The sequence below is a fragment of the Callithrix jacchus genome, chromosome 9 (assembly GCF_049354715.1).
Source record: "Callithrix jacchus isolate 240 chromosome 9, calJac240_pri, whole genome shotgun sequence".
In the NCBI taxonomy this organism is placed as follows: domain Eukaryota; kingdom Metazoa; phylum Chordata; class Mammalia; order Primates; family Cebidae; genus Callithrix; species Callithrix jacchus.
In genome coordinates this window covers 34700768-34726914 of record NC_133510.1, presented here as the reverse complement: position 1 = coordinate 34726914, position 26147 = coordinate 34700768, and the positions used below count along the sequence as shown (strand labels likewise).

The 26147-nt window shown below is 33.9% G+C and overlaps 1 protein-coding gene across 11 annotated transcripts in view; it reads left to right on the top strand.

The window, feature by feature from the left end:
• CNTN1 (contactin 1) overlaps positions 1-26147 on the top strand; it is a 376715-nt gene that overhangs the window by 275787 nt on the left and 74781 nt on the right. For 6 of the 11 annotated variants that reach the window (XM_035255799.3, XM_054238172.2, XM_035255801.3 and 3 more), the window contains one exon: positions 17342-17500. In XM_035255799.3, the coding sequence (XP_035111690.1) occupies positions 17342-17500 (159 nt within the window). Of the gene's footprint in view, positions 1-8125; positions 9107-17341; positions 17501-26147 lie in introns of those variants that run through there. The other 5 variants (XM_035255804.3, XM_035255806.3, XM_035255805.3 and 2 more) reach the window with 1 other exon arrangement.

Genomic DNA, 26147 nt, shown 5'->3' with positions numbered 1-26147 from the left:
CTGTTGGTGAAAGAAGTAATTTCAGAATCACCCCTTTAAGACAATGATTTTTTATAATACGGCTGAAGGAATTTAGAACTTAAACCATTATCCATTACTTAATATTTAAAAGGCCTTTATAGTTAAAAATTATGTTGCCTTAATTTTAAAATAAAAATCAGCTATTATATTTCAGATGTTTTTAGGCCTCATGTATAATAATCCACATTAAGAGTGATTGATACAAATTTCCTCTGATGAAATTTTTACTTTTTAGGTCCCATAAAAGTGTATTTTGGGTTGCTTCATCAAGTAAGTGCCTGATGCTTGTAAACAGCCTTATAGGAATATTCTTCAGCAAACAACATTTCTGAAAAACTTAAATGTCTTTAGCTAGAAGAGTGTCATTTAGAGGCAAAGGTTTTGCAGGATTTATTCAGCAGGATTTATTTTGGAAATGTATGTGTGGCTTGCCAAATCTAAATTCTCATTCATGAGTGCACTTTTAGACAACATTCAAAAATGGACCATAAAATTAGGCCCCAAATAAAAAAATTTGGCTTTAACTTATACATGCCTTACCACTTTCTCTAGTATTTCTGATGTATTCTAAAATTTTGGCAATGCTACTGGCTTTTAGGAACACTTTCCTGCCACCTGGGTGAACAAAACATGTTTGCCACTGAAATTGCCAAAATAGAAAATACAATTAGGATGTTATCTTATATCCTATATATTTGTTCACATCTTTTTTTTTCCTTTTATTGCATTTTAGGTTTTGGGGTACATGTGCACATCATGCAAGATAGTTGCATAGGTACACACATGGCAGTGTGTTTTGCTGTCGTCTTCCCCTTCACCCACATTTGGCATTTCTCCCCAGGCTATGCCTCCCCCACTTCTCCCCGCTGCTGTCCCTCCCCTATTCCCCCCGGTAGACCCCAGTGTGTAGTACTCCCTTCCCTATGCCCATGTGTTCTCATTTTTCATCACCTGCCTATGAGCATCTTATATACTACATTAAATGATGTTTCTTCACTCAAGTCTGAGTTCAAAAACAAACAAAAGAAAATGAAAACAATTTTACTATCTACACCTTTTCTTTTGGTCTGGTTCTCAACCCTAATGTATGCTGTATCAAATTTTAAAATGTTTTGGAAAAAGAGTAGCTGAACCTAAAGCAAATGATATGAAAACTCTGTAAATCATTTTCTCCTTAAAATAAGTTTGTGTTGTTTACATTATTACATTAGAAGCTTATTCATTTTATCTTATGTGGACTTGTATTTAGATGGAAACATCAAGTAAGCGTGTGTGTGTGTGTGTTGCCTTCCACTTTATTTCTAAGGCAAAAATACAGTTACAGAATGGAGAGAGATATTAGTTGGAGGTCATCTTTATTGATATACTCCGTTCAGGTTTTTGTTACTTAGACTAATGATGTGATTACCAGATTCTCTCTTAAGAAGGCTATTTGGTTGATTACTAAACCACTTTTAAACTGTTGGATAAGTTAAGGTAACATGGTCGATCTAATAAATAAAGCTGATGGAAGCTATCAATATACTTTTTAGTTTGAATAATAATGCAGTATTTTAAAGTACCATAATAGTTGCCTAAAGATCTCTTCTATAGAAAACGCTCTTGAGTATTTTCCCGCCAGCTGGTTTACATTAGCAGACTTAATATCTAGACTGTTCCACTCTTCACTGTCCAGACAAAATTAGTTCTGAAGCATTTACTTGGAGATGATGGTCCAGACAAATTAGTATTCTATTTTTTTAAATAAATACAGAATGATAAACATTTTCTCTCTCTATGATAAAATCATTTTAATGGTCCTATTATTGGCAAATCATGCATTAGTTACATCTTTTCTCCTTCCCACTTCTTCACAGTGGCTATATGAAATCTCTGCATTTATGTTCAAATTTAAAAATACAATTTTAAATGTAGAATTAATCCTATAGGTTATCTAGACTGTTTCTACCCCTTCATTTAAAAACTTGGACTCTGAGAGAGTTCCTCCCCTCTATTACCCATTTATATTGTGGAAAACAATAACCTTGGGACCCCAGTCCAGCCTTCTGTACTAAAATTTCTCCAGAAAGTATGGATAAATAAAATCTATAGTTAATTTCTAAAACTCACTATATCAGAAAGATTATCAAGTCTATTCTGGAGCAAACAAATTCTTTTATTAAGTTTTACTAAATAGTAAAAGTTATTGATTTCAGTTTCTGCTCTTTTCTCTTTCTGTTCCCACTATTTGACATATGCTAATACAAAACATCATTTTTAAAACAACGTTTTAAAAATGATATGTTTTGTATTAGCATATGTTTAAAACGTTGTTTTAAAACATTGTTTTGAAAATGATATGTTTTGTATTAGGAAAAAGTAAAGCCAAAGACATGCATCAGAAACAGATTTAATCACAAATTATTGGATTATTTAGGGTTCTGTTTGTATGACTAGCTCAAGAAACTTGGATAGTAGTGAAGGCCACAGGACAGCATATTGCCATGTTAAAAGTTTGTTAAACTCTTGGTGCTAAATCAGATTTTAGGATTCTGTGGTATCTGGCATAAATGTTCACATTGTACTCAAGAATTCTTATATTCATCATATTCCTAAATAAGCAAATATTGGTTTATGTTTGAAATTATTATTAAGGTATTCCAGGCCAAAATAAATAAAAAGGACTTTTACATTAATCAATTTCATTATCATGTAACTGGGAAGAATAGACATAAAGGTTCCACATAAAATACATATCAAGTTAGACAGGCATGTAAGTATATGCACGTCATCACACCACACACACAGAAAAGAGAAGAACATATAAAGGCAGAAAGATCTGGGTCTAAATCATTACAGTCAAATCAAAGAGAATGGTTGAGGTAGTTTTTCAAGTATTTGGGGCAGAAAAACACACATTTACCTCAGATATTTGGATAGTTGCCTCTGCTTTCCACTTGCTTTGGCCAACGAAGTCTTGCCACAGAGACAGACTAAAGATTCCATCTCATCAGCCTTGCAGGACTGAGACAGGAAAATGGTCCTTGCTACCCACACTGGCTGGAACAATGACAACTGGGCGCCGTTCTGAGCCATCCTGACCCCACTCTGCACTAACCACAGCAATACATCCATTGATAGCAAAACCTGCCCAGAAATTAAGCCTTCCACTTCCCACTGAGAATCAACAAATTCCAATCAAAGAAATGCTATTGGGCCAGTTCTCCATAATTGTAATATACAAAAGCTAAAATACTGAGCTGAAAAGCATAGTTGGTTATAATATGCAGAATTTAGAAAATTTAAAGTTAGAACTTAGTGGCTATTTAAACAAAAACTCTAGTAAAAATGACAGCTTTCTCAATTACTTCTGTAATTTTAAAGTCCATCAATAATTTGACGTTATATTTCTCAATGCAAGTTCAATGTTAACTGATGTGCACTCAAGAAACTTTTCAAATATGTAATTTATTCAGAATGAGTCACATTATTTTAAATTTTAAGATAAGTCTTAAAACTTATCTAGATTAACACTTAATTTGACAAATTCAAAACTTAAAATATACGGGTTGGAAAATATTATGTCATGCACTAATATAAATTTAGATTTCTTTCTACCCTCCTCACTAGAGTACAATGAGAAAAGCTCCCTTGGAGAATTTCTTCTTTTCTGCAATTAACTACTTCTGGGTCTCTTATAATCAAACTGGTCAGCTTTTGGCAAACTGGAATTTCCTTTTAGATGCACTCTTAATGTGTATCCATGGCTCCCTTAAAAAATAATCAGCTAGGGGATGCTGAGGCAGGAGTATTGCTTGAACCCAGGAGGCAGAGGTTGCAGTGAGTTGAGATCATGACACTGTACTCCAGCATGGGCAGCAGAGCAAGATTCCATCTCAAAAAATAAAATAATCAACTAGGGGTGTTGGCTTACACCTGTAATCCCAGTACTTTGGGAGGCCTAGGTGGGCAGATCACTAGGTCAGGAGTTAGAGATCAACCTGGCCAAATATGGTGAAATCTCATCTCTACTAAAAATAAAGAAAAAAAAATTAACAGGCATGGTGGCACTCATCTGTAGTCCTAGCTTCTCGAGAGGCTGAAGCAGGAGAATCTCTTGAACCCAGGAGGTGGAGGTTGTAGTGAGCCAAGATCGTGCCACTGCACTCCTGCCTGGGTGACAGAGTGAGACTCCATCTCAAAAAAAAAAAAAAAAAAAAATCAACAACCCTTAAAAAAACAAATCTGAAGTGCATACAGTATCTCAAAACTCCCAAGGCCTGTTAAGTTCTGTAAGACCTTCCTACAGAGTAGGAAAAACAACCCTTCTACTACTCAGGAGGTAGTGCTCCATATTGATTCATACATACAGGTATATTTACCAGACAATTATACCTAATTAGGCCACAATTATGCCAATAATGTCAAAGTTCAAGAGCAATACGGATAATCAGTGATATCCAAAAGTCTTGATCAATATGAATAAATGGCAATCAGTTTATATTTTAAAAGTAATTGTGATTTATGTTAGTAAAATATATTTTTCCACCTCAAATCTTTAGGCTATAAAAAGGTGTGTGTGTGTGTGTGTGTATATATAATATAAAATAATATATATAATTACACAATTTAATGTATCATATATGACATAACTACATAGCATATTATAATACATATATTATATGGCATATAACACGTATTGATTATATCATGAGGATATATAACATTTATTAAAGACATTGTTTATCAGATTCAAAGGGACAGGAACAATTACTGTATTATATTCATTTTACACATGAGAAAGTTGAGTCTAATGAGGCTAAGTTAATCAGTCAATGTCACAAAGCTACTAAATGGAAGAACAAGGTTTGCATGCAGACAGTCTAATTTCAGGTGTGGCACCCAGCTCATGGCTGTAGCACACTATAACTAAACACTAACTCGGATATATTCAATGAGATAAAATAATCAATACGGAAAAGTTAAAATGTGGGCCTTTTACTTTCTTGGCAATAAATGTTTATAGAAAGTCAATGATACTGATTTTGCTATTTTATTTTTGTTCGTTATATTTATTTATGGTTGGCCTATTACAAGGGAAACTATAGTAGTTAATTTTTTTTCAGCTTGTCAGCTTTATGTAGTTATAATTACAATAGCAAAAACAGTAAATTAATTGTACTATATGGCTTTAAAGCTTCATTTTATAATGTGCTCTTTGGCCTAAAAATAGTAAATGAAATTTTGATGTGTGTTTTCCTGCTTTTTTAAAAAAATACATATATAATTCATAGAGTTAAAAATAGTTCATTTAGAATATTTAAATATCTTAGATTATAATGTCTACACCTATAGGGCTTTCCTATTAATTTTCCTATGTCATCTTCAAAATTGTTATGAGGTGATATGATAGTACAAGGATTGTTTTTCCCATTTCATGGGCAGAGGAAGTTTAAAAAAGAAAAAATATATTTTCAACTATCAGTTATAAAGCCAGAATGTAGCCACATACTTGTGTTCCAAATTCAACAATGTCAACATGCTTTTCCCTTCTTGATGTTTAACTTTCCCAAAGGCAGAAATCAGACCATATAATTTTGTATTATGCATCTCTATCATTGCTGTTACATGGTTTGTCAAATTAATTAGATTGTTCACTCCAAACATGCTGTTATTGATAATTCCAAGTTAAGTTGGAGAGTAGAGTATCATTTTAGCTTGTTTAAAATTAGAATTTCATCAATATCTTCCCTTTTCAGCTCACTTTACTAAATAAAAGAAGACCAAAACACCTTAGCCTCATTACTGAAAATATAACCAAGAAAAAACTAAATGGCATAAGATCCCTTTCAAGTGAAGTTTTATTATCTATGATTTTTCTGCAGTTTGACATTTCCAGGCTCATGACTATGCAATGCTTTCCTGATGGAGCATTTTGCAGACTTGCTTTCAATCCAGTTGCCGGAAATTTAATGTGGTCATAAAAGTTCTGGCACCTAAGAATATTGGAAGGAAGGGAACTCAGAAAAAGCTTTTACCCTCTAAAGTCATAGTCAGTTTATGAAGCTACAGAGAGGTTTTAGTGTTTTTGAATTACTACGATAGCTTCTCTAACTCTAATCATTATACTGGGATTAAATGAAACATGCACAAAGAGAAAGAAAGAAATGTTTAAGTATTCTGCAACTGATGCTGAGCTGGGATACCCTATTAGATCAGAGCAGTGGGGAGTAGTTCTCAATCTTTCCTCTGCCAAAGTGCATTTCCATCATCATGTTTAACTGTACAATATACTCTCATAATTGATGTGGATTCTGGCATAAGTCCAAAAAACCCTTTTTCCCCTAAAAAGCACAACACTCTTTTAATTGTGACTTGCTTAATGCCAGCTAACAGTGATGATCACTGTGTGGACATGGGAAGACAAGGGAGTGGCTGAGGTTCATGTGCATTTCCTAGGGCACCCTGAAGAACCAACACCTTCACTTCAAAGTACATTGGGATGCAAGTGAGTGAGAGTTAGCATTCTACAGATATAACTTGGAATCTACTTTACCTTTTGGGAAAAAAAAGCACAAACTTCTGAATTCTCAATATTATTACTAGCAAATTGCTTGTGACACACCAGATTGTAGAGATCCCTTGTGCAATTATATCCAGAATAGTCTAAGGTCTGTCATACTGAAGAGCCCTCTTCTGAGCATCTGCTCCCTGCACTCTTAGTGGCTCTCAACAATGTGAGCCTGACTCCACCCCTCCTGCACACATTCCTGAGAATTTCTCCAGGAGAAAGAAACTATTACTGATAGGAATATGTTAGAACCCGCTGATGTATAGGGTCTAAACAATTTGGAGGACCACTATTTGATACCTTCCTACATTGTCTGGTAGATATAGTGACTAATTCAAGGAAATGGCACCTCTCTCTGGAGGAGTTTAGGGAGGCTCCCTTGGTGACTGTTTATAGCCCGCTCTTTCCAGACTTAAAATCTCAAATCACAGATAAGCAAACTCTGGTAAGATAGAAAAATCTACCCGAACTGCGTTTAAAAAAAAAAAAAAAAAAAAAAGAATATATCTAAAATTAGCATTTTCAGTTTTCTTCAAAAGGATTTAAAGTTTCATATGCTTAAAATGTCAAATGAGTCTTATGACCTTTATTAGTATTTACCATAAGGACTGATTTGACCACAAGCAGTCAGCATAGGCAAGTTTCCTTAGATGCTCTCTCCAGGCAGTTATCTTTCCAATAGCTATCTCCAGGGGGCAGTAGTGGCTATAAAATGGTGTAATTCTAATAATAACTATCTTTACTTATGCATAGGGAATGAGATAAATGATCACTCTGTTAATTACATGGTTTCCTATAAAAATGACTGCTGTATTAGTATACACATACTGTTGTTAAATGATTTGCATGGTGTGATAGAAAAATCTGTGGCCTTTGGTATTAGATAAATCATTTAGATATCCACTTTGCCTACTTAACCTATGGTCTTAGCCTAGTTGATTAATCACTGTGAGCCTCAAATTTCCTATTTGTGAAAGCAAATATGAATTGTTACAATTCATACATTGTTCATGGCAACTTTTTATAAATATTTTCCTTTACTTTCTTCCCTTTACTGTCAATGTATATATAGAGATAAGAAATAAATAAAATATAACTCAAGACACAGTTCTCACAAAACACAGCCTCAACCATTGATTAACTTTTTTGAACCATTACTTCAATCTGTCCTCATTACTTTTTTTCTTAGAAGTCTTCAAGACATAAGCATATGTTTTAGTAGGTAGACTTATACTATGTGGAATGAAATTTACAAAGGATCCATGAGATTTGTTTTGGTTATTTGTTTTTTGAGGAGAGACTTCAGGTACAACTCTTGCTCTTTAGAAAGTCAGTCACTATGTAGGAGGGAAAGGTTTTAATTGGGCTAGAGCTTGTGACATTGGTCTTCTCTCTTTGGCCCCCTGTCCTCAGTGTGTAGGGGAAGATACCTTTCTGTATTCATTCATTCAACTGACCCATCAAGGAAACGTGGCAACTACCCCAAGTACATGGCTTCCTGGCCCTAACTGGGCATCCACACTCTCCCTTCAGCCTTGATCTTTCCTCTTGCAGGTAAAAACAGAAAAGGTGGAGAGAAAAACATGGTGGATTCCTTTCTCCCCGTCTGTGCAAGCCTGCCTCCAACCTGGTGATCGTTGACACTCACCATTTGTGTGAAAGATTTTTTTTTTTAACATATTATACTAGATTTGACTAACTCAGTATTGTAGCTTCTGCATTCCCCTCCCCCACCTAGTTCTTAGAGTATGTTTTCTCTTTTGAAATATGTAACCGTAAGTTGAGCATAAAGATTTTTAAAAATATAACTATAATGTTCTCTAATACCTTAAAAATGGCTAGTGAACTAACTCAGTACTTTATATAATGACCAAATGAAAGTTTTGTATTTTCATGTCCTATTTTTCTTTGAAATTATATAGCTCAGAAATCAGCTCATTATCTGAAAATTTATGAAGAACTGAAGAATTGTATAATATAGGAGTATTGCCATTGAGTGTACTGTTTTATTTATTGAAGCAGGTAATGAGCAATGTTGTCAAATTCTCTAATGAGTCACCATAATTAAGACATAAGCTAAAAGGGGCATTACTCCAGCAGTCTTTTTTTTTTAATCCTAGTGCCATACATATTCTTTGGCATGAAAGAATGAAAAGCATCAGTAAACAACTGAAGTCCTACCTTGGCTCTGTAGGGTTTTTGGAACAATTCCTGAAATTGGAAAGTGAAAATGGATAGCATGTGGGGGAAACCTTCATCTAGCAATATTTTAGTAAAGATGACTAAGCCATTAACAGCATGCATTCATATTTAATTTTATTAACTCCTGCCATCAGCTTTTGTAGATCTTTTCTTTTGGGTGGAAGATTTTAATTTTTATGGGAAGGACTTAAGTCGAAGTGGATGATTAAACTATAATTTTTTCTGGAACTGCTTAAATTTTATTGTTTGAAAATGCCTTCATTTTCCCCGTTTGGTCAAAGAGACATGCTTAAAACTCATTCCTTCACAATAAATAATTTTGATTTTCTTAGACAGGTTTGTGTTTAGGTTTGTGTTTCTCATTTACTTCATCTAGCAATTCTCTCTGTGGTCAGAAGAACTCTGAAGAAAGCTTTGAGGGAAATAAATATCATTCTTCAGTTATTACATATGTATATATATATATAGGTTAACTTTAAAAATAATTTATTAGTCATCATAAAGAAATATGGCTCAAGCTGTTACTTATTTCCGTCTTTTATATTTTCTAGTCTCAATTACTGTTCCAAAAGGAGCTATCTTAGAATTGAGACTAGAGATCCAGGTTAATTGCCGTTTTTGTGAGATGTTTAAAATCAATTTGAGAATTTTCATGTGTCTGTAAACAGCACCATACAGACATGTATGAATCATATTAAGGGCATATTTCTGTGTAGTCCTTACTGAAATTATACCACCAAGACCAGATAGGAATATAGTTTTTTAAAGAAAGAATAATTTGAAAGGGAATCATAAGACAAATGTGACTTGTATCAGAAAAGAAAGGACAATCTTAAACTATATTATTATCAAGTAGAAGGATTATACAGATTCATTTATCTCCCTTTAGTTGTATTCTTATTTCTAATTGGGATCTCAATTTACCTTTATTAATATAAAGGGTTAAGAAAATTACCATACTTCTATTAAATGGTAGAGATATTTAATAATATTCAGCTTCATCTTAGTACAACTTTAAACATCAACATGATCACACAACATTGATTTTTATTTTGAAATCAGGATATTAGATCCATTGCCTTAACGAATTTTCAAGGAAAGAAGAGGCCTGTAATAAATAATGAAATTTTGACACCTTGGTAAAGAAGATGTTACCTGCCCTAATATAACTGTCACTCATTTTCGGTCAGCAATTTCAATTTTATGATTACTTGATTTAAAAAGGGAGGTAAATTGTTCTGAAAAGTTTTTTAGTTTCCTTAACATTTCAAACTTTTAATTGAAATTTGTTATTTTGGTAAAAATAAACAGCAAACCACAGAATATTTGTATGTGGTGCTTTGCTTTTAATTCCTTACTAGGGAATTACCAGTGGAAAAAAGAATGTCACCAGTATTTTCCTGCTTATACCAGTTCTGCGGCATGATGATTTATATTAAATGAATGTGCTACGTGTATTCCCTAAAGAATCAGTAGATTTAGGGTGTTCATTTCTAAGTATAGTTGTTTAGAAAGCCAGTGTTTATGAGGAAGCAAGCCGGGTAGGGCTACTACCTAAGTAGTGGCACCAACTAAAATGATACCTGGGGTGTAGTCACAGCTCAGCTACTTTACATCCTGTTTAGAAATTGAGACTCAAGGATCTTAATTTCTAGTCTTCTATCCAATTTGATTTATAAAAAAAATCAATCTTGATTATTAAGAAAATATGGTCAGCTTAGAATGTATCAGTTGGAAAATATATGTTTTCTCACTGTCCTTACTCAAATGTCTAAATTCTTCTTCATCGAACGTTACTATATTTTAAAAGCAGAAATGACAGAACTGATAAACAACTGTATTTCTCATCATTTTTATTTTTAATTAGTTTACATATGAATGAGAACTGATTAAAAATGAAATCTATATTTTGTTCATACATAGGTATTTTTTCCTAAAAACATTAGTAAAATCCAGAAATGATTTACAGCAATCAATAAAGAGTGTGAATGTATCGAATATAAATTTATTCATGGATGATGTGCTTATCTTTACTTATCTGAGTTAACACAGAAACAAAGATTTTAAAAGGTATGATTGGTCGGGTGTGATGTGCACACCTGTAATCCTAGCATTTTGGGAGACTGAAGCAAGTGGATCACTTGAACCCAGGAGCTCAAGGCCAGTCTAGGTAACATGGTGAAACCCCATCTCTATAAAAGAAATAAAAATAAAAAGCTATGATCAATATATTACAGTTTCTGTCATATTTTCCAAAATATTCACTTGCACATAAGTAATTCATATTCTCCCTAAAAAGAAAGGTCAACAATGGAAACCTAATAACATTTTTGAATATGATACTGACTATGCTGTTTTAAAATTATTGTTTTTAGCATAGTTGTTGAAAATTTGGTCTCATGGCAAATTAATTGGGTTCAGATCCTAACTTTGAAATTTACTTGCTCGGTGACCATGGACCTTTTATTTAATCTATTCCTGTTTGTAAAATAGGAATACAGGTATTCCTATTCCTATTTTACAAACAGGAATAGATTAAATAAAATACAGGTATTCCTATTCCTCACCTGTAAAATACAAAAAATAATAGCAGTTACATCATAGGGTTATTGGTAAGAACTGTAAAAGATTTGGCAGTTACTTTGATATAAGTACTCAGAAAAAGGCATAATATTTATTAAATATATAATATAAATTTCCCCTTTCTGAATCACTAATAATTTTATATCATGTAAATTTTATATTGTTACGAGTTCAATTCCAAAGAGAACAGATAGACTTGCTCTCATCCAGGTAATTTCTAGGAAGTCTTTTTCAGACAGGCACATTTAAGCTGTATGATCTGAATTTGAAAATGGATGTTTTCTCATTTCGAGCATGTTATACCAGAAAACCCTGTCTCCGATCCCGTCTCTGCACTCTGTCACTGATTAGCTATGCAATTCTGACAACAGCACTTCTAGACTTTGGTTTCCTTTTGTAAAATGGATTATTTATATCTTTATTGGCTTAAGTGGACTCTTAAATGTATGTGATCTGTGTTAAATCTTGAAATGTATCTATCATTTGTCTGTAGCCCATGATTTAATAGTAAAAATGATGAAAACAAAGAAATTTAAAGAAAGAGAGTAGGGATGTGGCAAATGAGACTCTGCATTGAACCATGAATGACAGAAGATCATTCAGGCCATTTCCCCAGTCCTTTAGTAGGTAAAAAAGAAAAAAAAAGTGACAGAAACAAGTCTCAGTGGTTGTAGACTTGTTTTTAGCCAAATTTTGAAGAACCCACAAGGTAAGAAATATAACACTAACAAGGACTTTGATACATCATTATTTCTGTATCGCCATAGGTGAAATTTTATGGAAGAGTCTCAGTCAGCATTCTCTAAGAGGGATTTTTAAAGTGAGAGTGAAAGAATATAACTGGCGCAAAATAAGAATAGTAAGTAGGTGGGGGTGGGGGTGTCATGCAAATAGAAAAGGAAGAATAGTCCATAGTGGCAGTCCCCATCTGAAGTACAGAAAGGTAGCCCAAAGGACACTATGATTTTGAATAGGAAAATAAGCAAAAAAAACAGCACTGAAGTTTGTCCTGCCAATTGTAATGAAAGAGAAATTCAGTCAGTGGGAGAGGCTGAGCACAATTAGGGGTCTCCACTCTTGATGACAGCCTGTCAGCATTTGGAAGAATCAAGGAGCAGAAATAGTAGGGATATGATATATGAGCGTAGTAAAATGTATTTCAGAAACTCCAGAGCATGGGGCAGCGGGAGGTGGTGACAAGAGCAGAGTAAAGATAAAACTGTATTCATAAAAGCATGGAACAAAAAGCATGCTTTAAGTAACTTTTTATTCCCTCCTCCATATTGCTTTTTCTTTTTCTCTTTTCATCTTTTTCTAACTCTGCAATATTTGTTAGTGAGAAAAACTGATAAAAAGATTTTGCCAGGTGTAGTCAAAATACATTTCAGTTCTTTTTCCTTCCACCACAGATCTTTAATTATTACAGCCAAAGAAAGAAAAAAAAAATAGAAGGCTAAAATAATATGTCATCTAATGTATCTAGGCATATAAAATTGGGTCAGATTCCAACGGTTTTTTTCAGCTGAACAATTTCTCTCTTTTATGATAACTTTGGGGTAAATAGTTCTTAGGAATAGTTAGCTATCTGGCCGAGAAGAGCCTAAGAAACTGGAAAGAGATATCAGTAAAGTAATAGTGAAATAAGCTACACACATCAAGTCATTTGCTTACATTTTTACTGGCTTCAATTCTTTTCTGAAGAATTTATTGAGAGTACATGGCAATGGAAACTTTCAAAAACAAAAAAGAAACTCAGGGTTAGGATTATGTATGATTGGGTTTTTTTCATTGACAAAAGAATCCCCAGAAGTGTGGTCAGCTCCTTAATACCTTCCTGTCTGCTGAGAAACAAGTAGTTTTGTCATTTTATTTTCTACCCCAACACTTTTCTGTCCATTCTAAACAACAAAAAAAATAAAAATTACAATAAATAAGCAAGTAACAAATCAGCCTACACTGCTTGAAAACCTTCCTACTGGGAGACTTTGCAAGCTGGCCCTGGGTTAAAGTGAGACTGTCCACATTTGTCTCCAAGCTCTATTTATGCCACAAACTGATTTCTTCATACACAGAGAGTGTCTTTAGATTCCCAACTTTTCCTTACCCACATCAAAATTACTGGAAAACATTTTATTTTCTATGTTGTCCTTTGCACCAAAGAGTATATGAGACGAATCTCAATCGATATAGAGAGTTTATTTTGCCAAGCTATGATGCACCTATGACACAGCCTCAGGTGGTCCTGATGACATGTTCCCAAGGTTGCTGGGCTACAGCTTTGTTTTGTATATTTTAGGGAGACATGAGATATCAATCAACACATGTAAGATGTACATTGGTTCCATCTGGAAAGGTGGGACAACTCAAAGTGAGGGGCTCCCAGATCATAGGTAGATTTTAAGATCTTTCTCATTGGCAATTGGTTGAAAGAGTTATCAATAGAAAGGAATGTCTGGATTACCATAAAGGGTGGTGGGGACCAAGGTTTTATCATTCAGATGAAGACTTCAGGTGGCAAGCTTCAGAGAATAGATTGCAAATGCTTCTTATCAGACTTAAATAGTCTATTCTATCAGTAATTCCAAAAAGGAGGAGGATATAATGAGGCATGTCTGACTGCCCCTTCCCATCACTGCCTGAACTAGGTTTTCAGGTTACTTTTGGAATGCCCTTGACAGGAGAAGGGTTCCTTTCAGATGGTTGGGGGGCTTAGAATTTTATTTTTGGTTTAGTGTCCCTGCTTTAAGTAATAAGTGGTAAATGAATACTCTGATAAACAGATCCCTGGCAATGGCTGAAAAATACTAATTGACAACTGCTGCCAGGTAGCTAAGGTGTCCAGAATTCTGGACATTTAAAAAATTATCATGTTTTAAAATGATAATACTATTGTTAATAGCTAAGGTTTCCTGAGGGCTTTCTATGGACCAGGCTGAGAATTACATTCTTTAAGGACATTATTTCAATCCTAACAATAATCTTTGCTTTTTTTTTTTGAGACGGAGTTTTGCTGTCACCCAGGCTGGAGTATAGTGGCACAATCTTGGCTTATTGCAACCTCTGCCTCCCAGCTTCAAGCAATTCTCCTGCTTCAGCCTCCTGGGTAGCTCGGATTACAGGTGTAGCTGCCATCCTAGCTGATTTTTGTATTTTTAGTAGAGATAGGGTTTCACTATGTTGGCCAGGCTGGTCTCAAACTGCTTACTTCAGATAACATACCCACCTTGGCCTCCCTTTGCAGTGCCGGGATTATAGGCATGAGTTACCGCACTTGGCCTGAAAAAAATCTTACATATTTATTACTCTTATTTTACAGATGAGAAAACAGGAACTTAATGATTTTAAGAAACTTGCCCAAGATAAATCAGAGCACAGAATTTAAAGCTAAGTCTTAATTCTAAAATCCCTGCTTTTTCATACAGTTATGACTTTAATAGTATTATTTTTCTCAGGTACTTTTTGGGAGATATTTGTAGGGATTTACTAGATGTACTATATGGAAAAATCTATTTTATATCAGTGGAACCATTAACCAAGGAAGATTCCCACACCAGGGTTTTGAAGATAACAACCCATCCCTTTACATTTGTCTTCTCAATTCTACCTGTTTATGATGATATAGTATTTTAAGACAATTGGAAAAATGAAGACTCCATCATAGATGACAATTATGTTTACAGAACTGCCTGAACATCAATTATTATAAACTTATGTATGTAGTCACCAAATATTTAAGAAAGAACCTACCAGTGGCCAGATGTATATCCAATAAAACAATGGGCGAGTATAATTTATAGTGTTTTGCTCAACAATATTTCCCTTAAATGAATGGATGTCTGAATTATTACGCATATGTCTCAACAAATACACTAATGATGTACAGCTTTATTCTGACCTTTGTGAAATATTATTCATTTGCCACCTCAAGAACATCAGAGAATGAGAGCAAGGAAATGACTTATACTTTAATGGTTAATGACTAACCGATGGTAATTTTGTCCTAAATTCCCTGTAATGTTTTCTGAATGCCATACCCCTATGCTCAGAAAAAGTATCTGAATGCATGCATTACAGGGCTTTGTCTTCCTCTGAAAAATTATTTGATTATTCACCTCTAACTTTTTATTTTAACACTCTAAAATATTCTACTCAGTAGTTGACTTAGGATGCTGCATTATGTGAAGTAATGGACTTCTTGGTTCTGATCCAGAATGTGCACTGTCTTTCAATGTGCTTTTGTACACATGAAAAATGTAATCTTTCTGAATATCAAATGTGTTCTGTGTCTATTTTCAATTATTTAATTAAGAAGTATACAATTATAGATTATAAATTTATAAAAGTTTGTGTGCTTATCTTATATGTGACATATTTCCAAATAATAAAATTTACTGTAATTGATAGGGTGTGTGTCATGTGTTATTTTATCATTAGTGGTGATGTGTTTTTGTTGATCTGTACACATTTTCTTCCTTGGGTCCACTATAAGGAAATAGGTGAAGGTTTGAAATGTTGGCCATACCTCTGCAAATACCAAAGTTCATATAAAGAAAAAGGCCATCTAAGCTAAGTAGCTCAACTGATATCTAAATTTAAAGGTACATATTTCAGCTAAAAGATAAAGACAAATGTCCTCTTTAGTATTACATTCATTATAAAAAAAATGATGGTGCAACTTAATCAAATTGTTAATTAATTATTATATTCAATATGCCTAAATCAGTTGAGGGTAGACTCCATTCTCGTGCAAATAAAACAGGTGATATGCATGTTTAGTGATAAACATTCTGAAATGTCTGTACTAAGAGCTGTCTATTAACTGAAAGGCTTCCTTAGCTTTTTAAGTGATAGATGTTACTTTACTAAAAGATTTTTTTTCCTTATTTTTATTTGTCTTATTTGAAGACAAAGAGCTCTTCAAAGCCCAAAAAGTTGTGTCTCATTTGTCTTTTAATCTCTATCCTCCAACACAGTGCTCTGTTGAGAGGATAAAGGAATAGTATTAGTACTGAGTTATGAAGCAAATATGAAAACCTATTTTTAACATTGTTTTATGTTCTGCAATAACAATTCTTCTGACTCTTCAATATAACTTGAGGTTTTTAAGAGCATTCCTGGTATATCTCCGAATTCACAATTCTTTTCTATAGAAGTAGAAACATTTTTAAATATTCTTATGACTATAACTAACATGAAATGTATTATGCAAAATGATATATGATACAATTCCCAGAAATTTCTACTTAAAGTAAATAAATTACCTAGAATATTAAGAGTTATAAGAAAGTATGTGGGCCAGTGTGGTGGTTCATACTTTTAGTCCCAACATTTTGGGAGGCCTAGGCATGGAGATCACTTGAGCCCAAAACCTGGAGACCAGTCTCTGCAAAGAAGTACACACACACAAAAAAATTAGCTGGTTGTTGTGGAGTGCCTGTAGTCCCAGCTACTTGGGCAGCTGAGCTGGAAAGACCCCCTGAGCTAGGGAGGCAGGTGGAGGCTGCAGTGAGCCATGATCACTCCACTGCACTCCAACCTGGGGGACAGAGTGAGACCCTAACTCAAAAAAAAAAAAAAAAAAGGCAGAATGACAGACTAACTTTTCCCATATCTAAACTGAATTGTGCCATCCCTGATTCGTGCATTCAGCAAAAACTTATTAAATCTCACTATGTAACAATCTGTATTAAGTCCCTGTGGTGCCAATTGCATACAATGAGTCGGAGATTATCGTACCAGAATAACAATGTCATTTTAAAATGATGGCATTTATCTCCTTCCTTAAAAAGAGACACATGAAATCATTCAGTGAAAACCACAAATGACATCACTTCTTATAATCGATATTTAAAAGAAATGCAGCTATACTGATTATATTGTACAAATGTTCTTTAGATTAATTGTAAGAAGACATTTTTGTATTCTAATGTGTGTTTAACTCATTAGTTGGGATTCACTGATTCATTACCCAAATTTTCATTTCAGGCCCTCCAGGCCCTCCAGGTGGTCTGAGAATAGAAGACATTAGAGCCACTTCTGTGGGACTGACTTGGAGCCGGGGTTCAGACAATCATAGTCCTATCTCTAAATACACTATTCAGACCAAGACTATTCTTTCAGATGACTGGAAAGACGCAAAGACAGGTAAGTTTATTTGTCTGATTAATCTGTGCATGTTTTCAAAGTGAATTCTTTTCTCAAAAACAAAAATTTGGAGGTTTTAAAAATGTTATTATCTACCTTGAAAGGCTTTCTTTCTTTTTGATTCTAATATTTTGGCAGTAGAGAAAATTTCATGGAACTTAAAATATTTAAATGTGTTAAAGGTATAGAAAAAGAAGTATCATTTCTAAATCGATCTAGAATGGAAAGCAAAATGAGTCCTCCTGGGTTTCTTATTTGAGTTTTGTGTGAGATTTACTGTCCCCAAATCACTGAGAAGTCTGTTTTGGAGCAAATAGCATTTATAGTATATTATTTATGACCCATTTTATTTGATTATATAGGTACTATAGTTTTGCATTTCTGAAAAGCCACATTGATCATAAATCTTAAATTAAGCATCCAAATGTTACTACTAGAACCCTTTACTTTATGTGAATGATCTCACCTGGTTTGGATTTCCTCAAAACAGATTTTTAAAGATATTTTTTATCTTTCAATCTTTTTCTTTTCTTATATTAAGATTTTCTAAAGTTGATCAGGAAAACTTAAGAGTAAGTGGATATATACCCACTTAATTAATTTTTCCTGATCAACTCTAGAAAATCTTAAATACAATATAAATACAATAAACTAAAATACAATATAAATAATAATAATATAAAAAAAGAGTAAGTGGGTACTTTCCTTTGTCTACAACTATTCTCGTTGTCATTTCTCATGACTAGCCTACAATATCACACATCAGTACAAATATTTTCTCCTGTAAAATGGAAGAAGATTGAAGATCTTTTTGATAAAATAACCTGCTTATGTTTGTAACTTTTGACAATATATTTAAATAAACTTGTCATTGCTAGAATTCTTTATGATGGGAAAAAGAAGACATAAAAATATTTTCCCAGTTGTCACAAGAGATGAAAAGAGACATGAGTGGTGAATAAAATCTTCCTCCTTTTTAAAAAATAAAAAAATAAAAAATTACTCTGATGTCCCACATCTGCTCTCATTTTAGATTTATCTTAACATAATGGGATTTATTTGTATTGCTTACTAAGCTGTTTTAATTTAAACTTACTTCCATTTGATATTTCTCCTCCTCCAGAGAAATAAATCAAATATAAACGTGAAGTCTGTTGCAAGGTTTTAGGATATATTTTAATATCAGGTGATTGCCCACCTAAGTGTATAAAGTTGCCAATAAATTAGAAACAGGTGAAATATTTCCATTATATTATGCTTATTGTTTTTAAAACTATCTATAAACATTATTGACAAAATCAGACCATCTGAAAAATAATTTTTAAAACCTTTTAGATATCTTTTTAAAAATTTTTACTTTAGGTTCTGGGGTACATGTGCAGGCCATGCAGGGTGGTTGCATAGGTGCATACATAACCAGGTGGTTTGCTGCCTCTATTCCCCCTTCATCTATATCTGGCATTTCTGCCATGTTATCGCTCTCTACCTTCCCTCCACTACACTGTCCCTTTCCTAGCCCCCCCGCAACTACCCTCAGTGTGATGCTCCTCTCCCTGAGTCCAGGTGTTCTCATTGTTCAGCACCTGCCTATGAGTGAGAACATGTGGTGTTTGGTTTTCTGTTTTTGGGTCAGTTTGCTGAGAATGATGGTTTCCAGATTCATCCAAGACCCTACAAAGGACATGAACTCATCATTTTTATGGCTGCATAGTATTCCATGGTCTATATGTGCCACATTTTCCTTGTCCAGTCTATCACTGATGAGCATTTGGGTTGGTTCCAGGTCTTTGCTATTGCAACAGGGATGCAATGAACATACATGTACATATGTCTTTATAATAGAAGGATTTATAGTCCTTTGGATATATACCCAGTAATGGGATTGCTGGGTCAAATGGAATTTCTATTTCTAGATCCTTGAGAAATCACCACACTGTCTTCCACAATTATAACCCTAAAGTTTGGGCAGTTTCTACTTTTCTGAAGAGAATGGAAAAGTATGATAATAATGAAACTATTAGAAATTAGCCACATTAAAATAAACAAATGGCTTAAATTTGGTTTGGCTCTGAAAAAGGAATACTAATTGCAATCATTTCATTAATTATTTATGTATGCTTATTATGTAGCTCAATTAAAATATGCTTCTCATTTTAAAATATCCACTAGAAAGTAACTTCCATGAAGGTATAAACTGTTTTATTCACTGTTCTATCTCTAGCACCTAGATCAGGGCCATAGTGCTCATTCGTTCCACAAGTATTTATTGAGTCCTCACTGTGTGCCAGAACCTGTTCTTGATGCAGTATGTATAGCTGAAGAGCAGTGAACAAAATAGACAAAAAAAAAAAATAACAACAATACAACCTGCTTTCAAGGAGCTTATATCATAGGAGAGATGCCAAAACACAATTAAAATATATAGTAAGTTCTGTGGTGATGAATGCTAGAGAGAAACAACAGAAAAGAGGAATGGGTAGGAAGCAGATAAATTTTAAATTGGGTACTTCTGATATTAATCACAGCCACTGCTGCTTTCCTAAAGTGTCTGTTTCCATTATATAGCTTTTCTAATTCTTTTACTTTCATTGAATTTGAGTCTTTTAATCTGAAGTATGTTTTCTGTTGGCAGTTTATAGATATTCACTGTGTGTGTGTTTGTGTGTATAATCCTGCTCTCTAAACATAAAATGAGGGGAAGTTCATATTCATTATATATGTGTATATTCACACACATACATACTTAATGAATACTTTAGGGCTTACAAGATACATTTGAATTTATCAGAATAGGTTTTATATTTTATTAGCTTAATTTCAGTGAATATAAAAGTATTTCTCCTAGATAGCTCTATTTCATCTTCCTCTTTTGCACTAGTATAGTAATATATATCACTATATATTAATAGTATATGTTATATGCTATTATAGTAATATATATTACTATATATTAATAGCATATATAAAATATATAGTATATTTTATTATATACTGTAATATAAAGTAATATAGTAATATATTACCATAATAAATAATATATGCTATTAATATATAGTGATACATTGTTATATATATATTACTATATTAGTACAAAAGAGGAAGATGAAACAGAGCTATATAGGAGAAACACTTTCATATGCTATTAATATATAGTGATACATTGTTATATATATATTACTATATTAGTACAAAAGAGGAAGATGAAACAGAGCTATATAGGAGAAACACTTTCATATTCAGTGAAATGTGTGTGTGTGTGTGTGTGTGTGTGTGTATTACATCTATATATGTCACAAACCAATAATCTTATGTTAAAATTATCACTTTCTATAATTGTTTGTCTATTAAAATAATACATTTGCCTATATTATCCTTTGTTAATTTGTTATATTATCCTGTATACTTACTATTTCTGGTCCTCCCCATTTGTTCACGTTGATTATAGTTATCATCTGTCTTAGTCTATTTTGCATTGCTATAAAGAAATATATGAGGCTGGGTGATTTTCAAAGAAAAGAGATTTATTTGGTGCACAGTTCTGCAGGCTATACAAAAAGCATAGCACCAGCATCTGCTTCTTGTGAGGGCTTCAGAAAGCTTTCATTCATGGTGAAAGCAAAGGCTTGTCACATAGTGAGAGAGGGAGCAACAAAGGGAGGAGCAAGGTGTTAGGCTCTTTGTAACAATCAGTTCTTGAATTCTTGTATAAACTAATAAAACAAGAACTTATTCATTATTGGAAGAAAGGCACAAAGCCATTCATGGGGAATTCACCCTCATGACTCAAACTCCTCCTATTAGACCCCACCTCCTATTAGACCCCACCTCCAAATCTCAACATGAGATTTAGAGCAGACAAACATACAAACTATATGTCACTATGTGATGTCATCTTTTTACAGCTTTACTCCTATCTGTCCCCTTGTGCAGCTAGTATCAAATGCATGACATATAAATATATTATAGATCCAATAGGACAATTACATACACACATATAAATGAACAAAGTATGTGTGAACATATATACACGCATATATCATTTTCTACAATTACTTTTAAATAAGAGTAGAAGAAAAAATAAGTATTTATACTATCTTTTATAATTAGAAAATTACATTTACCAATGCTTATTATTTTGGGGGAGTTTATTCAAATTACTGTTTGGGATCAATTACTTTCAACCTGAAGAACTTCCTTTAATAATTTTTGTAAGATAAGTCTATTAGTAACAGTATCTCTCAGTATTTATTTATCTGGGAGCTCATTTTCTCTTTGGTTTTAACATATATTTTCTTGGATATGATATTCTTGGTTGACAATTTTTGTTTTTAATTTCACTGCTTTGCATATGCCATCTTAGATACCTTTTTCAGGCTGAGAAAATTGTTTTCTATTCTGTTTGCTGAAAGGTGCCACAAAATTCCTTTTTATTTTCCAATATATTTATTATATCTTGGTCCTTCATTCCTTCCTGTAAAACTGTTTTTTTATCTGGTATAATTTTCACTTCTAAGAAACTTACAGCATTTCTAATTGTTCAGGTTGTTAGACTCAAAGTTCTTTACATTTTTTCTATCAGAAAATGTGTTTAATTTCATCTTTATGTGGTATTTCCAAATTGCTTTTCATTTTACTTTGAACATTTAAAAAATATTGTTATTTTGTCTTTTATCTCCATTGTTTCTGATGAGAAGTCAGTAATTGCCTTAATCATAATTCCCTGTACTTGATATGTACCTTTTCTGTGACTGCTTCAAGATTTATTTTGTATTTGCTTTCCAGATTGATAAAATGCATTTATCCTAATGGAGCTTTATACTGGCTTGACTTCTGTTATCTTTGGGTTGATATTTTCTTCAACTGGAAAATTCTTAGCCATTCATTACCTCTTTAGACATGTCCTCTGCTCTACTCTCTCTCTCTTTTTGGTCTCTCTTGACATGTATGTTAGATTGTTTGATAGTATTCTACAGGTAGTGGACACTGTGTGTGTGTGTGTGTGTGTGTGTGTGTGTGTTTCTGTTTAGATATTGGTTAATTACCTCTCTCACTTTTATAATTTATTCTGCTAGATTCAGTCTGTGAATAATCCCATTAAAATACTTTTGACCTACTGCTTTATTGTGTATAGGAATTTTTATTTCTAGCATTTGGCTGCTTTTAATATTGTTTACATAGTACTCCATGGGAATTTCATATTTGTTTATACAAGTTGTGCATATTTTTCACTTGACATTTTCACTTATAGTTATGCTAAAACCCATCAGATGAATTAAACATCTGGGCCATACTTAAGTCTAGCTCTGTTAACGTTTTTTTCTTTATTGACAATGGGTCACATTTTTTTGTTTATTCATGTGTCTGATAACATTTTGCTCAATTCCAAACATTGTGTATAGAAGAACAGTGATTACTAAAGTAAATATTAATTGATGTCTGGGAAAGTGCATGTCATTATTTTAGGGACTGAGTCAATCAAATTTGTAGTTGAGATGATGTGAGCATTGTTGTTAGATTTTGTTTAATATAGCCTCCAAGTGATTTGAGTATAAGATCAGACCTTCCTACATATCTGAGTATATGGAGGTTTTCTTGTCCTGCTATTAGACTTCAGCAGGCTCTCCTACTTTGGACCCCACAAAGGGTTCTTTAATCTCCCCTGCTTCTGCTCTGATAATCAGTCAAAAGCCCAGAGTGCTTGGGCTTCAACAGGTTGAAAGCACCTGTCCCTCACAGAGGAAGCATATCTCTCTCAGCACTCCTGCCTTTATCTCATGTTTGTGGTATCTGTGCCCCAGAGGGAAGTTCTCTTTTTTCTTTTTTACACTTGTGTTCTGTCCCAAAACTTTCTTGAGTATATATGATGAAGGCCTATGAAAAAGAATTGCCAAATTATTATAGATTCTCCTTGTTCTTTGATCTGATCATCCAGTGATTGTAAACAGCCATATCAGCCTATACTTTGTCTTTAAATATGTTGGAAGTTAACCTGTTTTCTTCTTGTTAATGTCTATAACTACATCCTTCTTTCATCACTGTTCTACCAATAATAAATTTTAGTCCATTGTGTCTTCACAGACTCAGCTCTCTAATGGGCTTTGAAAGATGATGCTTTATACATTATCTATGTGTTCTTTGTGTCAGTGTACTAGTGAAGTCCTCTTCTGACTGCATCCTAAGTGGAAGTGAAAAACATTTTCTACAATGAACACAAAAATAAAAATTATGTGATTTTTATTTATGGTGTGACCACTAAGAAACAAAGGTATAGTATTAAACTCAGTTCTATGAAGGTAAATATTTAAGATATTAAATATTTTTTAAAGGCATCAACTTTCAGTATTCCAAATATTAAATTTAGAATAATGAGATGAAGAAATAGGCTATGTATTTTAAAGGCAACCTATTGTAAATTTTACTTCTCCTGGACTGTTTTTAGTGGATGGACAGCACAGTTTGATGCCATTCCTGGAGTTCTACAAGGGTGCTCAGGTCATTGTTAGAAAATTATGTTTGATTCGATGCTGCTACTGTCAGAGGGCAAATTATAGATTATTATTAGTGATGGGGTAAGTGTGTGTAAGAGGACGTTGGACAGAACATAAAGAGGCATGGTAACCATGCTATGAGAAATAGTTAAGAGGACCTGGAATAAATTATCCAAAAATGAAGAAGAAAATATGTTTATATTTAAATTTCTGTCATATGTATGACTGAGTTGATTACCAAAAGTTTTCTGCAATTAACATCTTTGCACATAAATGTTCCTTTTTACTTTAGATTATTTCCCTAAAATATATATTTGTAAATTAAATTATTGAATGTAAACAGCCAAAACCCATGAGCTATATCATATAATTGCTCTGCAGTAAGGTAGAACCAGTCTTCATTCCCATCAGGAGTATATGAGTATCTCTTCTGCCATATCTTTACCTAGTATTAGTATTCTCTTTTTAAAAACAAAAACACTCTATGTTTATTGCAGGAGAGTATTTTTTTTTGCCTTTCTGTTTCTTCAGTTTTGGTAGTTCTCATTTCAAACATGAATTTCTCTAGATTTTATGAGGCTACATATTTCCCTTAGAGAAGGATCAAGAATTCACACCTTCTGAGATGCCAGAGCACAGCTTGCTTTTCTTTTGACCAAACCTATGGTTCCTTCCAGAGTCCTGCCAGGTGATCTGTGGGTTGGGTCTAGGACCTGTAACATGAAACTGAGTAGGTGCATTAGAACCAGTGAGAAGCCTTTAAATGCTCATTTCCAGTCTCAAACAGAGACCTGAATTTTTATTTAGAACCTCTGAGTGAATAGGTTTGTTTGGGGTACTTTCAAATATTTGGGTTTTAGATTGAAATGGGGGATTCCAAAGATACTGCTTCTGTTTAGATCTTAAAGAAATACCAGAACTCACTAAGGTAACTTCTAAAAATCTTCCATGGAGGGGCTTACATTGGCTGGAGTTATTCTTGACACAATCTGTTTTTAGTCCTGAAGTCATTCTGGCTGTTTCTAAAGTTGCTCAAACATCTAATCAGTGTGGTCTAAAGGTAAGGCACCAGGCATGGTTTCCAGGCAACTAAAACACAATGAATTATTGGCATTAGGATACCCATGGGCTTGATTCTCTTTTCCTCAAAGAATGATGAGAAACTTTTTATTCCAAGTCCTACAGCTTCAAGGCATTTGGAAATAGATCTATGAATTACTCCTTTTAGCTGGGTGCTAAACTGTGTACTTTTGCCTAAGTACTAAAATAAGAACTAAGGTCTCCTGCTTTATATCTCTTCATTTATAATTTACACTAAAGGCTGGGCACAGTGGCTGGCACTTGTAGTCCCAGCATTTTGGGAAGATGAGGCAGGCAGATGGCAAGGTCAGAAGATCGAGACCATCCTGACCAACATAGTGAAACCCCGTCTCTACTAAAAAAACAAAAAAGAAAATTAGCTGGGATGGACACAGTGGCTCAAGCCTGTAATCCTAGCACTTTGGGAGGTTGAGGTGGGTGGATCACGAGGTCAGGAGTTCAAGAGCAGCCTGGCCGACATAGTGAAACCCCCCCTCTACTAAAAATACAAAAATTAGCTGGGAGTGGTGGTGGGTGCCTGTAGTCCCAACTACTTGGGAGACTGAGGTAGGAGAATGGCTTGAACCTGAGAGATGCAGTTTGCAGTAAGCCGATATCCAGTCACTGCACTCCAGCCTGGATGACAAGTGAGACTCTGTCTCAAAAAAGAAAAGTAGCTGGGCATGGTGGTGTGAGCCTATACTCCCAGCTACTCAGGAGACTGAGGCAGGAGAATTGCTTGAACCCAGGAGGCAGAGGTGGCAGTGAGCCAAGATCATGCCACTGCACTCTAGCCTAGTGATAGAGCGAGACTACGTCTCCAAAAAATTTTTCTGACACTAAAAATAAAACAAATATTTAAAGAACTAACCATTTCATATACAACATATAGATTTTTTTTTTTTTAAAGAGAGATGCCTCTAGCTGGCATTATACAGTTGAGATATGATTTTTCACTGCAGAGATTATCTGTATGGCCTGACTCAGAACTGACCCAGTTAAAAATCAGGTCTAAAACAAGGTCTGCTCCTGATCCCCACCCAGTATTTGCTTCCATTATGCGAAGTACTTTACTCTCT